The sequence below is a fragment of the Rhinopithecus roxellana genome, chromosome 11 (genome assembly GCF_007565055.1).
Source record: "Rhinopithecus roxellana isolate Shanxi Qingling chromosome 11, ASM756505v1, whole genome shotgun sequence".
NCBI classification, from domain to species: Eukaryota; Metazoa; Chordata; class Mammalia; order Primates; family Cercopithecidae; genus Rhinopithecus; species Rhinopithecus roxellana.
The window spans coordinates 59932511-59947465 of NC_044559.1; the positions used below are offsets into that span (position 1 = coordinate 59932511).

Consider the following 14955-nt stretch of genomic DNA (forward strand, 5'->3'; position numbering starts at 1 on the left):
TAGAAGTGGCCTTTCTGGCACTTCAGAAAACAAGCGAATGTAGAAAAAGAAAGTTTCTCCTGGGTGAGGAAGCTGAGACTTCCAGACAAAAGGAATGTAACAGCAGACATCCTGCCAGTTCCTCTTTCAGTGAAGAACCACCCAAAGCTTGTGTTCCATTGGTTGAGCCCCTTGAAATTGAACCACTTCCAGGAACACAAAAACAACAGTCTAGTACATCTGCATTATTTAAAGAAATATTTGCACGATTGATCAGTCACTACTATCCTTTGCAGGCCCAAAACGCAGCATTTTGTGGTTTGGGTGCAGACTTTAGAATATTACAAAAAAAGTGTAAATTGAGAAGTTTGCTTTCCCTTTTTCTCCTTATAAACAATATGAAATCTGGCAAGTAAAAATGCAAAGAAAATTTAGATTTCATTCCTGTGGGTTTTCTTTAAAATACTGTATCCCTATCCTCATTCCAATCAATAGATTTCAGGTTAAACAAAATTTGAAATAGTAAACTCACCAAGCAAGGGAAAAAAGAGTGGAATGAGGAAGGATTTGTGATTTTTAATTAATAATTATTTTAAAACCAAAATAATTAGAACAAGTCTGCTTTGCATGTAGTAGTAATTAAGATACTGCAAATTATTTTGTTGAGTATGAAATCTGCATGTATTTGTTAACTGTATTTATGGGCACATCTCCTGTTCCCGCCAATCACCAAGTACTTTGGAGTATTATTTTTGTGGATGATTTTCTTCCTTGTCCAAAAAATATTGACCATTTAGGTAGGTATTATTAATTTATTGGAAACTATTTTTGAAAGTAGTAATGTAAGATTCACTCTCATTCTGCCATGACCATTTGAGTTTATCAATGCAGAATACATCTTTCTTTAAACTTATTCTAGAACTGATCAATATTGTCTTATATTTAGATACTGTCTTTTCTCTGATCATCTTTAACCATGTCACATGTCTGTTCCTGTAGAACACACACATACATACACACACACAAACCTCTAAGATCACAATCCCAAAATGCATGTCTACTTATAACATTTCATGATATTAAATGTTAAATTTTATTTCAAAAACTATCACAGCCTAAAGAGAAATATAATTTAAGCATTAAGATAGTACATTTCAGAAAATAAGCTAGTATTTTCATGTAAATTTTAGATACCTATCATTTGTCATTCCAAGAGATCCTTGCATTCTAGACTCCAGAATTAAAAGGGGTAAAGGGTTATGCTTTTAAGAACTATAAGCTGAAATGATTTGCTTCAATTCAATATAGAATATTTGTCAGTCAAGATAACAATCAATGTGTACAAAAATTTACATAACAAGAGGAATAATAGGCAGTGCAGCACCTTTAGAAAAATAATTAAAAGTTTTGTTGCATTTACAGGTAAGTGCCACACTGAGAATTTACAATACAGTAATTTACTGCAATCACAAGGGAGTTCCATAAAGAAACAAAGCTCTTACACTCCAGGTTTTTGGAAGGTGTTATTGGAATGCTTTACTGAAACCACAGAACTTGTATATCCTCAGGATTGAGTTGATGAAGGTCATAAAAGGTTTTCATAGCATCTATTATATAAAAGGAGTCCACTGCATTTGGATAGCTGGTTTAGTGTCTCTGACAAGTGTGAAGCCTAGAAGAATTACTGGCTTGATGGTGATCTTTCTGTATCCGGCAAGACAGACCTTCTCCGCAGTAACAACGCTGGAATATTTCTAGCCCATGAGAGCCTTTTCTCCTATGCTTGGTACACACTTGACCTTCTTTGAGGACAGGTTTACAGATCTTGGACCAGAAGTGTCTAGCACAACACAATCCTGTGGCACAGTCTGATGACCGGAGACACACAGAACCTTCTTGTCCTATGAAGAAGATAGCAGGAAAAAAGTACATAGTTACTGTTAAACATGCATCGTTTCACTAAAATAATTCAAAAGACATTTTTGATGTGCTAAGAATGAGTCTTAACATCCTTACCTTTGGTGTGATACATTTTTGAAGACAATGTTGTTCTTCTGGAATACCCATCCAAAGTGCTATGATCATTACCAAAGCTTTCAGTAATGGTTTCCTCAATTTCCCCTCGGAAATTATTTTGATCAGAAGACACACATATTCCTAAGGAAGCAGGAAATAGTGATTAACTTCAGGGTTGTAATGCATTACTGCTAACAGCTGTGACAGTGGCAGTCTGTCATGCCAGGGCCAACTTGAGATACTTCATTGCAGTGACATCATTTTAAACCTCTTTACTGTTAATGCAAAACTCTCTAGATGGACAGAAGCACAAATGTGTATACTGTATACAGTCAGTCATATGTAATATCCCTAGCATAGCCATTTAAAATACTTTCCCACCAACTGTGGTAGGGGCAAGTGAGATTTCTGCCCATTTTAATACTACCCTTGGGGTAAGAAAAAGAAAATCAGTCACTTTTAACAATGTTCTTAAAAATAACTTCTCTGCCCCTGGTGCTATATGGTTCCTGCCAGACTAAGTTAAGCAAATGCAATTCCAGCTGCCTGGAACATTGCAATCTCACCCACCAGTTACTTTACTGGGTAATTTCCATATTACAGAGATTTACTTAGTTCATCTTGGAGTATTGCTGGGTCCTAAGGAGGGTCGCCACCCTGTTAGCTTATTTCTGGAGACCTCTTTAGCTGTCTAAGTCCACCTTTTGAAAACTTAAAAGTTAGTGGATCTGTGGTTGGGTGGAGAAGTACTTATATTAAGGCAGCAGAGGGTAGAGGGAGGGGGAAGGATGGAGAGGTCAGGTTGTGAGGGTATCAAGATCTCTCTTAAAAATGGCCTATGCAGATAAATCACAGTCCTCTGGTTGACAACAGTTTCAGCAAAAATCAGAAGGAGAGGCCAATCTGGCAAAGCTGTGAGAGTCACAGTAAGAAAAATGAAAAGGGCAGCTGAACGCCAAAGCTGATTTCTTTGGTCTCTGCATGATCCCATCGTCCTCCCTGTCATCTACCTGCTCAATTGACCTCAAGGTTCTCCCTGACAAATTTTTATGGAAGGGTCCACTACGAGGTGAGCCGTTGCATTGAATCATTGAGGGCCATGGAGGAAGATAAGGACCTCAGAGACCTCCGAACTTCTCTCTTCTTCCCGATTAAACACTTGAAGATACTTCAGCGGAATCCTGCATGCTGAAGACCCATTTGCAGGTGGCGCCGCAGAGTTCCCAGGGCGGAGTTTTTTCCCCCTATTCATAGACGCTCAAAGGCTGGACAGTTTTAGTGTGAAGGGAGCTTTCAGGACTCACCATTTTTGCAGTAATTCCCGGGGCAGCACATAGCGTGACGCATGCAGCGTTTTCGGCGCTTCCTGCAGGCGAGACAGATTTGCACGCCCGCGTCCCCTCCGCGGGTGGGACTAGCGCAGTACTCATCAGTGCCGCACTCCTCATCCTCTGCGCACGGGTACGGCTGTGGGAAGGGTTCGGGGAGAGGGTGAGGCATCCAGACGTCCAGGTACCCGCCCTCTTGGACCCGTGCGCTGATTACAGTCCCTATCTGTCCACCTCTCCAAAACCTGTTACCGCCCACTGCTCCCAATTGCAGGGTTGCCAAATGCTCCCTGAACCGCACACACTCAGCACGTTCTACTCCCTCCTCTCCAAATAGGACCCTTTCAAGGTCAGAGCATCCTCGGACTGCCCGACCCCTCTCACCTGGTAGTTGTCAATGGTCTGGTACTTATTCCCGCCCGGGTACAGAATTCCTGGCGCGGCGCTGACTGCAGAGCCTGGGTGCCCCGCAGCGCCGCCCAGCGGTGGGGGCAAGTTCTTGATAGCGTTGGAATTGAGAACCGAGTTCAAGGTGGCGCTCACTCCCAGCAGGGGGTGGCCGCCAAGAGCCGCCGCTACCAGCGCGACCAAGACCCGCGCAGCTCCCGCTGCCCCCAGAGCCATCATCTCAGAAGGACTCAAGAGGGAGAAAGAAAGAGAAAATGACCGTCACTTTGCAAGCCTGGGTCCCCACGAAACCGTGCCGGTGCGGTTGCACAGTCAGGGTCTGGGAGCCCCCTGCGGTCCCAGATTCCTGACTGCAGGGAGCACAGAGCTCTGTGCCGCCACCGCCACCGCGGCTGCCTTTATACCGCGGGCCCGGAGCATTCCGGCCCCTTGGGAGGGAGACAACAAAGCCGGGATGGGATTTCAAAGCGCTGGGAGGGGCTGGGAGGGGGTGTGTTTGTGTACATGAAGGGGGGCCTTTGACACTCTTCACCCGGCTCCTCCCTGGCTTGGTCGCTCGGCTGGCTCGGCTCACCTTCGGGGTGACGGCTAGCAGCGAGCATTATAGCAGACGACTTTAATAAATGCAGGCGGCAGGAGGAACTCTGGGAACTTGGGTGCCCTTGCCGGGCAGTAAGGGTTGAATTATCCAGATCTGAAATACTTTTCAGAGCCGAGGGGTGATACGCTTTGCAAAAGCACTTTTTGCACCTCTCCCTTACGCCAATACTCGCTGACTGTGCACACAAGTCATATTCAGTATTAAATACAAACCGATCTGTAATTCAATGGCTCTAGCAAGACGCCTCTGAGAGGGCCAGGTGGCGGGTGCAAGTTGCTCATTAACCCTTCAGAGTCGCGGTTTGCAGATCTGAGTTAGATCCCTGACTTTAAGGTCGTTCAGCTGCCCTCCTCCTCCTCTCCCCCCGCCACTGCGAGAAAAATGTGCAAAGAGAAGGAAATTTGCACATCAAACGAGGGTAAGAAGGAAGAAGAGCTAATTCTCTTTTGATGGGAAGTTTAGAGAGGGAGGCGAGAGACTGGCGTTTAGAAATTAGATCAGGGCTGGAGGGAAGAGGGAAATGACCGTCCGATAATCAAACCATTTAATGTTCTTTGAATCAGGGCAATCGCGGCAGTAGATGAACTTGATTAGGCAGACGCGTGAGATCAAAGTGGCCGGGGCCAAAGCGGACAGGGTCCAACGTACCGGGTCAGTCGCCTTTCCCCGTTCTCCCTTCTCAGTGGTGGGCTAATGCGGGGCAATAGAAACCCTTAGGGCTTAGTGCCTGACTTCCTCATTAGTATATCATATCGCAACGCTTCCGAACGCAGAGTTTGCTCCCAAGTCATACCTTGCACGGGACCACTCAATACCCCTTCTGGGGAGATAAGAAACTACCTTGAGGAGAAGAAGAGCTGAAAGTGAATTAGAAAGAGAATTTGACGTCATTGAAATTGGTGTGTAGATATAATAAAGTAAAGCTGGTGTATAAGAATGGTGTCATGCTTATAAATGGGAAATGATCTATTTAATCCAACAAAAACGTATTGGAAGCCTAGAGCCCTGGCATTGGGCTGCCCTCTGGGTTGTTGCCTTATTTTTATTTTTTAAATTTTTTGGTGAGATGGGTGGTGGGGGGAGGGGCACAATGAATACAAATATTTATGAGACACAGTTCTCATTTTAAAGAATAAAGTTCTCTTTATTCTAATTACAGTAATAATAAAAGATGTAGTAACAATAAAATTATAGTAATAAATATAAAAATGTACACAATTCTTTTAGAAACAGATTGACATTGTAAGTGTCAGAAAATAGGCAACTGTTTTGTGAGTCTCGGAAAGGGATGATTGGATAATCACTATTGAATTAATAGAGAGTAAGATATATTTATTTTGTCCTCCTCTAATCTGTATAGATTTAGGCTGTCTATAATGACTCCACATGCTGACTGACCTACTCTAGTCAGAAATGGGGCCACCACCAAGTAAAGCCAGGGACAATCTTTAAGTAATAAAATCCTAAAGTTCAGTGAGGTAAGGAGTAATTAAAACACAATTTACCATGGTCTGTGTTCTAGTTCCTTCAGTTTCAAAGGTAACATTAAGAACATCATCTAAATCATTCTTGAATGGTACCCTAGTTAGACTAGTGTAGTGTTCCTTCCATCCCAAATTCCATGTGCCCGGGAAATTATCCTGTCAGGAATCGATGCGTTAAGCACCTTCACTGTACTAGGAAATCTGCAAGCTGTGTTAAGTTTGAACGACGTTGCAATGTGGAGAAAAATCCGCCTGCCAATCAGAAGGTTGAAAATGTTTCTTTTTAGTGCTATTACTCTGTTTAAATATTTAGAATCTAGAAATACATTTGTGCCACACTAAAGGTCAATCTCTTGCCTTTATTTTTCTGAAGAGATAGTATATGATTAATACATCTAATGAACTTGGTTCATTAAAAGCTTGGTTTCACAAAAAAAATCGATTGCCTGGGGCAAAAGAGAAGAAAGTGGAACAATTTAATCAAAAAAGGGAAAATTCTGTTATAACAAAGAAACTTGTTGCATAAATTCAACCTTGATCTCTGAAAACAAATCATGTCTATTATGTTTCAATATTCACTGAGTCTGGACAGAATCTGTGATATTGAGTCAGGAGAGCTAAACCAAGCATAGGGGTTCAAGAGTGGGCTAGCTTCTACCTTCTTCCACATCTTTTACATTGCTCCTGAAGTTGTCATGAGTTTAAAATGAATAATGATTTGGTCAATATCTGAGTTCCTACTTTGTGCTAAGCGTTATACATGATATTGTGTGATAAAAGATGAGTTCTCATGTAATCTACCTTCAAATCATTTAGTGGGCAGAGGAGAGGTAACCTCACAAATTATTCAGTGGAGAAATTACATGGGTGGTCCTCAGAGAGGGCTAAGTACATAGTAAATCGTACCTTTGTTCCAAATGAGGAAATTTACTTTTTCAGTGCTTTTTCTCCATTTGAAAATCCTTTCCAGGACGTGGTTTGCTCACTGGCAACAAGAGTGCAAGGTAGATAAAGAGGTACAGTAAAACTCATTGTTCCATCAGCAGCCAGTTAATATTCGGCACGTACCCATTATTGGGAGCATATCTCACAATATGAAAGGCAGGCTTCTTGTCCTCAGAAAGCTTTCAGTCTGTGAGTAGATGGGGAAATACAATATACTTATATGGGGCTGGGGGTAAAAATTTTTCCACCATCGATTATATTTTGGCAGATACTAGGTCATGGAGAAGCAAGAAAAAGGTGCAGGAACTGTGACCAATACATCTCAGGAAGGAGAGAAGGTTCTGGTGATTGTCTGAGTCTCTCTTACAGCTGGGTGACAGAGGAGGCGTGAGCCAGGGTAGGTGAATTTAGTTTATTAAACTGAGTTTATTTAGTCCTGCAGGGAACCCTGCCTCCTATTCAATCTGGCATAAATATGATCATAATTAATGTAACAAGTTTAATATTTTGTATTATATTTTTAAATAGGTGAAATATGCTTATCAGTGTGGAATTGAATCTCCTAACTCAGGAACAGCATAATAATACATGTCTTCTTTATATTTTAAGTGCTGGATGCCACACAAATAATATTTCTCAACCTTTTCATCCATGAAGGAGACAGACAAATATGCTCCAAAACACACCATGCTATTCACCGACTATTTTTCCATCTCTGTTATTTGTGACTACTGATTTTTTTTTAAATTTTATACATTTTTATATATTTTTTGAGACAGGGTCTCATTCTGTGGCTCAGGCTGGAGCGTAGTGGTGCAATCATGGCTAACTGCAGCTTTGACCTCCCAGGCTCAAGCAGTTCTCCCACCTCACCCCCCAGTAGCGGGGACTACAGCTTCATGCCACCACACCTGGCTAATTTTTAAATTTTTTTGTAGAAACAGCGTCTCACTATGTTGCCAGGCAGAGTCGGTCTCAAACTCTTGGGCTCAAGTGATCCTCCCACCTTGGCCTCCCAAACTGCTGGGATCACAGGCATGAGCCATGGCGCCCAGTCTACTGCTGTATTTTTAATTCCCTCCTTTCCTCTTTGCTTTTCTCTCTCCCTCCTTTCCTACCTTACTTCATTCCTTCTTTCTCTTGATTAAATCAAAAGAAGCAGATTTCTTGCCATATACTTTTACTTTGCTAGGAAAATACTGCATAAATATCATTCCTTACGGTGTGTGTTGCCAACATTTTTGTTAGTGTCAATCTTGAATATAGTAGGGATTCCTCATCCCTGATGTTTTGGAAAAAAAGTGATACGACTTTCTCATTGACTTTTAAAACAGTTTAGTCTTGATGTTCTTCATGACGTTAAGAGAACTTTTAGACCTGGTCCATGTTATGACTCCCCTGAGAGCTGGATTTTCTGCACTCCCCAGTACAAACAGAAGGCAAGATTTGACCGTGATTATGTTTGTTTGAGCAGTGGAGATGGTCAGCCCAGATAAATCAGGCTCTGTTGTAGCTTTCTAACCAAGCTCAGAAGATGTGTTTTACTGGAGCAGGACATTAAAAGTTAATCTGAGAGTAGAGCCCGGAACTCAGAAACATTTGACTAAAACACAGTGAAGATAGTGCCTAAACCAGATAGATATCTGCCTGCATCTTTTCTGGGGTCCTGATACTCAGAAAGGTCTGTGGTGGTGGGTATAGGGAGTGCAATGTCCTCTTTGAGTCCCCTATAAGATTTAACATCTCCAACCCTAAGGATAGGCCAGTGTCTGCAGAAAGCAGGATGTAGGATCCCATGAAACAGTCTCCGCATCTAGAGAAAAACAGTTTTCTTCCATGTCTTTGGGTTCCTATTATTACCTCCTTTATAAGACAGCTCTTCTCCCAGGGTATGGCCAAAAAAGCCATCTTGCCAAGGAGTCAGAAGGCTGGGGACGTTACTTTGTATAGGGTGCCAGCCATAATCTGGCTCCTAAATATGGGAAAGCCACTTAACTCTTGCTGTGGTGCGGCTTTTCTTTATAAAATGGGATGAAGGGAAGATGGAGAGGTTCCTTTTCACTACAAAAGTCTCTTTCTCTTCCTCTCTTTCTTTTCTTTTTCTTTCAGCACTGCCAAGAGAAGGCTTTTTTTCCCCCTCAGGTTAAATAAGAACATCCTGCAAGGAGTCTGTTCTTTTATGCAGCCTAAAGATCAAGTAATAATCATTGACATCGATACTAAGCAAGTCGATTTTTTTTTTTTTTTTTTTTTGAGACGGAGTCTCGCTCTGTCGCCCAGGCTGGAGTGCAGTGGCCGGATCTCAGCTCACTGCAAGCTCCGCCTCCCGGGTTTACGCCATTCTCCTGCGTCAGCCTCCCAAGTAGCTGGGACTACAGGCGCCCGCCAACTCACCCGGCTAGTTTTTTGTATTTTTTTTTTTTTTTTAGTAGAGACGGGGTTTCACCGTGTTAGCCAGGATGGTCTCGATCTCCTGACCTCGTGATCCACCCGTCTCGGCCTCCCAAAGTGCTGGGATTACAGGCTTGAGCCACCGCGCCCGGCCCAGCAAGTCGATTTTGAAGAGACTGGCATGTAAGTATTAAGTGCCTGGAAATAACGTGAATTACTTGAACCAAGCGACTTTCTAAAAAATATGTGAGTGTGTGTGTGTGTGTGTGTGTGTGTGTGTGTGTGTGTGTGTGTGCGTGTGTGTGTAGAGATAGAGGTTGTTTTCCCATCACAAAATTGGTTGTAATATTTAAAGCTGATGTTTTCGGCTATCACTAATTCTCCAACTAGTGAATTGTAAAGGCCCTTAAGGTGAAAAGTAGAAAGTAGGACCTTAAAAACACTTGAGTCTTGACATCCAGTCTTAGAAATACTAAAGAGTGGAAGATGTAGGCTATTAAATGGAACTATTTAACTTTTGGCGGAGAAGAGGAGGAGGGATGTATAATTAACTCGTGTAAGGATTCTTCATCACCCTTAAGTTAAAAAAATAAAAGCTTTTTTCAGAGAAGTCTAGGAGTCCTTGGCAAGAGGCACGTCGGGGTATCTCTTGGGCAGACCTAGGGGCTCCCAAAGCTGAGTCTTTCCGCAAAGGCCTTGCCTCCAGCGCGGGCGCGTTTCCCAGCGCTCAGGCCCCGCGCCCTGCACCAGGCGGCTCGGCGAATCTCCATTGTTCACGCGCTCCCAGTGCCGGCTGCTCACGGTGGCTGCACTTGGGTGTCACAACCCGTCGCTAGCATACAGTAGTGTAAAATGAAGCTTGTTTAAAGACTCTCTTTGATGAGCGAAGATCAAACGGCCTGGGGACCCACGGTCTTAATCAGACTTGAGCCAGGATGGCATTTTCACAAATAGTCCGTTTGCTCGGCTTTGAGCAGACTTTGTGCTCAGCACATTCATCCGGCTGCGGGGCGGGTAATCCCGGTGAAGCCCCTTGCCTGGTCGCAAATCCATTCACACTACAATGGCTGCTGTTGGTTTGCTGTGTCAGTTCATGGGCAAATAAATACAGGGCCTTTCTGACTTAATTAGAGGCGGGTGAGGGGAAAGGCGACTGAGGGGAAGATTAAAGCTCTGAGGGACATCAGGCTCCGCCGTGTCTCCGGCGTCCGGGTGGGCGGGGGAGGTGGGAGAAACCCGCTCTTCTGCTGCCTCCTGGTGGAATTTCCGTAGAAGTTCTTAGTAGGGAAGAGAAAAGAATGTATTAATCCTGTAGCTATATTTATTTTCTATGTCCAATTACTTGTATGTTTTCACAACTGCCTATGCTGCAAACTCTCTAAGGCCAAATATGCTTTGTCCTTCTTAATATTCTACATAATGTTTTGTTAAAAATTAAATCTACACGTGGTAGAATTAAAATGGTAAGGTCTGGTACTGTCACCACCATATTCTTAAAAAAAAAAAAAAAAAAAAAAAGGAGCTGGGGTGCGAGATTTAGGTTCTTGTTAAATGTTTTAGTTTGGTTGAAGTTGAAAGGCTCTATATTGCATTGCTGGATAAAAATGTCTGGGTCTCCAGATTCCTATGTTAATATATAATGTTATAGGGAAATGCCAGGACAAACAAATATTAAGGAAGTTCAGACAATAGAACTATTCAGGAAGAATGGAAATATAACAGAATATTCTTTTTTAAATTTATTTGGATAATAAAAATATTAATAATCTCAGGTTTACATTTTCAAAAGGAAGATAAAAACATTCAATAGATTTATGCAAAGCAATAGTTATAATGTACTATTTAATAGTTTCATTTCATTTGAGTCAACATGATGTACACGGAGAAAAGGAGCAGCAGGAAAATTAATAAAACAGCATATTGGAAGTGCAGGTCCTAATATAGTATATGTAGCTGTTACTATATATGTCAATGGCAGTTATGCATTTTATTGATAGTCAATATTTTAAACTAGACCCAATTTTGTTCTTCTATCTGTTTTTTGAAGAGTTCTGGCAGAAAAAAAAGTTCAAATTTTTTTAAAGATTTCTTTTAAAGAAAAAAAGATCATGGAAGATGTGTAAGAAATGCCATCTCTAAACGTTCAGTTCAATATGAATTGTGTACTCAATTTGTAGCTATCAGTTAGATGCTAAGTAAAGAATCGTGTACTATTATTTTAGGAGTATATTCTAAAATATATTTATAATAATGACTTTAAGAAGCAAATCGACCTCAACCAAAACCTCTCAAAATGTCATTAGTATATTCATTATACTTGTCTACATTTCCTGATTGTGCTATTTTCTCCATCAGTATCTCCATCTTCTCATAATATTACTGCAATCCAGCTGATTCTGTTTACCACAAGAATCATATTCTTTAAAGTAAGCTCTATGTTTGAAAAAGAAATGAAAAACATTTTGCAAATACCAACAGCTTTGTGAATTCAGCAGAGCCACAAGCTTACTTAGAAGCTGTGGAAGCATTGAGGCAGAGAGTAGAGTGGTGAATTAGCTTTCTACTAGAGCCATAGTCTCCTATGCCTTCTTGCTAATACCATTTACTAGTATCATTTACACTGTCTAAGAATTTTAGAAGGGAACTGTGGCTAGACCTGTGAAGTCTAAAGGTTTAAAATACATGTTTTCTTGTATTTAGAGTTCCTGATTTGCAGGCACAGTCCTAAACTTGTCTGAAAAATTGCTTTGCTGGGGTTTAATTCACAGCTGAGATTAGAAAAATAAGTAAGTAAATAAATAAGTGGAACTTTCTTACAAGTATGTAAGGAGTAGGGGAGAAACAGATTTTTTTCCTGTTTTCGTAGGTATTGAAAGGCAAATATTAGTCAATTAAAGGTGCTTTTCTTGCCCTTAAAAAAAAATCTACTGAGGCCAGGCATGGTAGCTCATGCCAATAATCACACTTTGGGAGGTTGAATCAGGAGGATTGCATAGGCCCAGGAGTTCAAAACCAGCCTAGGCAACATACTGAGACCTCATCTCTACTAAAAATAAAAAATTAGCCAGATGTGATGGCACACACCTGTAGTCTCAGCAACTTGGGAGGCTGAGGGGAGAGGATTACTTGAGCCCAGGAGGTGAAGGCTGCAGTGAGCCATGTTTACACCACTGCACTCCAGACTGGGTGAGAGAGTGAGATCCAATCTCTTAAAAAAAAAAAAAAAAAAAAAAAAAAAAAAGAAATCCAGGCCAGGTGTGGTGGCTAACGCCTGTAATCCCAGCACTTTGGGAGGCCGAGGTGGGTGGATCACCTGAGGTCAGGAGTTCAAGCCCAGCCTGGCCAACACGGTGAAACCCCATCTCTATTAAAAATACAAAAAAATTAGCTGGGTGTGGTGGCTCATGCCTGTAATCCTAGCTACTCAGGAGGCTGGGGCAGGAGAATTGTTTGAACCTGGGAGGTGGAGGTTGCAGTGAGCCAAGACCACACCATTGCACTCCAGCCTGGGCAACAAGAATCAAACTCCATCTCAATAAAAAAAAAAAAAAAAAAAAAAGAAAAGAAAAGAAAAGAAAAGAAAAAAAAAAACACATTTATCATCGATTAAGAAGTCTTCAGGTCTGAGAGCTCTGATGTACAAGGGTAGGAGAAGATGGAGTCCCTAATCAAGAAGAGAGAGACTTTTCCTTTCTTTTTCCTTTTTGTTCAGGCCCCCAGTGGACTGGATGATGCCTGCTCACATTGGAGAGGACAGACCTTCTTTACTCAATCTAATAATTAAAGTGCAAATCTTTTCTGGAAACACCCTTAGAGACACATCCAGGAATACTGTTTTACCAGCAATGTGGGTATCACTGATACCCAAGTTAACATATAAAATTAATCATCAAAGACGATTTCAAGTGAAAACTGTGACTCCACTGACCATGGAGATGGGAAGATGTGCAGATGTGCTCACAATTAAACAGTACATTCACCATATAGATACGATTGTTTTTTTTCGAGACAGAGTCTTGCTCTGTCACCCAAGCTGCAGTGTAGTGGTGCAGTCATAGCTTACTTCAACCTCAAATCCCTGAACTCAAGTGATCCAACTGCCCCAGCCTCACAAAGCACTGGGATTACAAGCATAGCTAGAACTACAGATGCATGCCACCAGGCCCAGATAATTAAAAATGATTTTTAAAATAGAGACAGGATCTCCCTATATTGCCTAGGCTGGCCTTGAACTCCTGGCCTCAAGTGATCCTCCAACCTCAGCCTCCCAAAACACTGGGATTACAGGTATGAGACACTGCACCGAGCCCCACACAGATACAACTGACATAAAGAATTTCAAGAGCATATGCAATAGTACGATGAAGTACGATATTTAGGTAGTAATAAGTTTTGAGTATATATTTTGAGTATTTATATATTTTGTATAATTTTTGTAACATATACTATTATTTTAATATACTTTAATTGTAAGTTTAAGTCATTTAATTTTTAAAAATTGTAGTCCTTGAATATTGACTTTTATATCTATCCCTTGTCCCAGATGGCTATTAAACCAAAGCTCCACTTCAACAGACTCGAGAAATGTTCTCAGAGTAAATAAAGTTTTAGTGGCCACTTTCATGGTCCCCACATTCCCTTATGTTTTGACTTGGCTTTTTCCTAGTATGTTGCCAACTTTTTGAGATTTTTAAGGGAGAGAGAGGGATGTAACATATACACACACACACAAACACACATGCCCACATAGATACATATGTAGTAGCATTTTATTTTTATTTTATTTTATTTTTTACTAAGTACTTTTTTATTATACTTTAAGTTCTAAGGCACATGTGCACAACATGCAGGTTTGTTACATATGTATATATGTGCCATGTTGGTGTGCTGCACCCATTAACTTGTCATTTACATTAGGTATAATCTCCTATTGCTATCCCCACCCCCCCCCCACCCTACAACAGGCCCCAGTATGTTCCCCTTCCTGTGTCCAAGTGTTCTCATTGTTCAATTCCCACCTATGAGTGAGAACATGTGGTGTTTGGTTTTCTGTTCTTGCGATAGTTTGCTGAGAATGATGGTTTCCAGCTGCATCCATGTCCCTACAAAGGACATGAACTCATCCTTTTTTTGTGACTGCACAGTATTCCATGGTGTATATGTGCCACATTTTCTTAATTCAGTCTGTCATTGATGGACATTTGGGTTGGTTCCAAGTCTTTGCTATTGTGAATAGTGCAGCAATAAACATATGTGTGCATTTGTCTTTATAGCTGCATGATTGATAATCCTTTGGGTATATACCCAGTAATGGATTGGCTGGCTCAAATGGTATTTCTAGTTCTAGATCCTTGAGGAGTTGCCACACAATCTTCCACAATGGTTGAACCAGTTTACAATCCCACCAACAGTGTAAAAGTGTTCCTATTTCTCCACATCCTCTCCAGCACCTGTTGTTTCCTGACTTGTTAATGATTACCATTCTAATTGGTGTGAGATGGTATCTCATTGTGGTTTTGATTTGCATTTCTCTGATGGCTAGTGATGATGAGCATTTTTTCATGTGTCTGTTGGCTGCATAAATGTCTTCTTTTGAGAAGTGTCTGTTCATATCCTTTGCTCACTTTTTGATGGGGTTGTTTTTTCTTGTAAATTTGTTTGAGTTCTTTGTAGGTTCTGGATATTAGCCCTTTGTCAGATGAGTAGATTGCAAATTTTTTCTCCCATTCTGTAGGTTCCCTGTTCACTCTGATGGTAGTTTCTTTTGCTGTGCAGAAGCTCTTTAGTTTAATTAGATCCCATT

The 14955-nt window shown here is 41.3% G+C and overlaps 1 protein-coding gene across 1 annotated transcript; it reads right to left on the reverse strand.

The window, feature by feature from the left end:
* Positions 1 to 777: 777 nt before the first annotated feature.
* DKK1 (dickkopf WNT signaling pathway inhibitor 1) lies at positions 778 to 4133 on the reverse strand. Its single transcript, XM_010381599.1, has 4 exons — positions 3708 to 4133; positions 3300 to 3462; positions 1996 to 2136; positions 778 to 1880 (listed from the first exon to the last, which is right to left on the reverse strand). Exons 1-4 carry the CDS (start codon positions 3948 to 3950, stop codon positions 1627 to 1629), a joined length of 801 nt encoding a protein of 266 aa, XP_010379901.1. The 5' UTR covers positions 3951 to 4133; the 3' UTR covers positions 778 to 1626.
* Positions 4134 to 14955: the final 10822 nt, after the last annotated feature.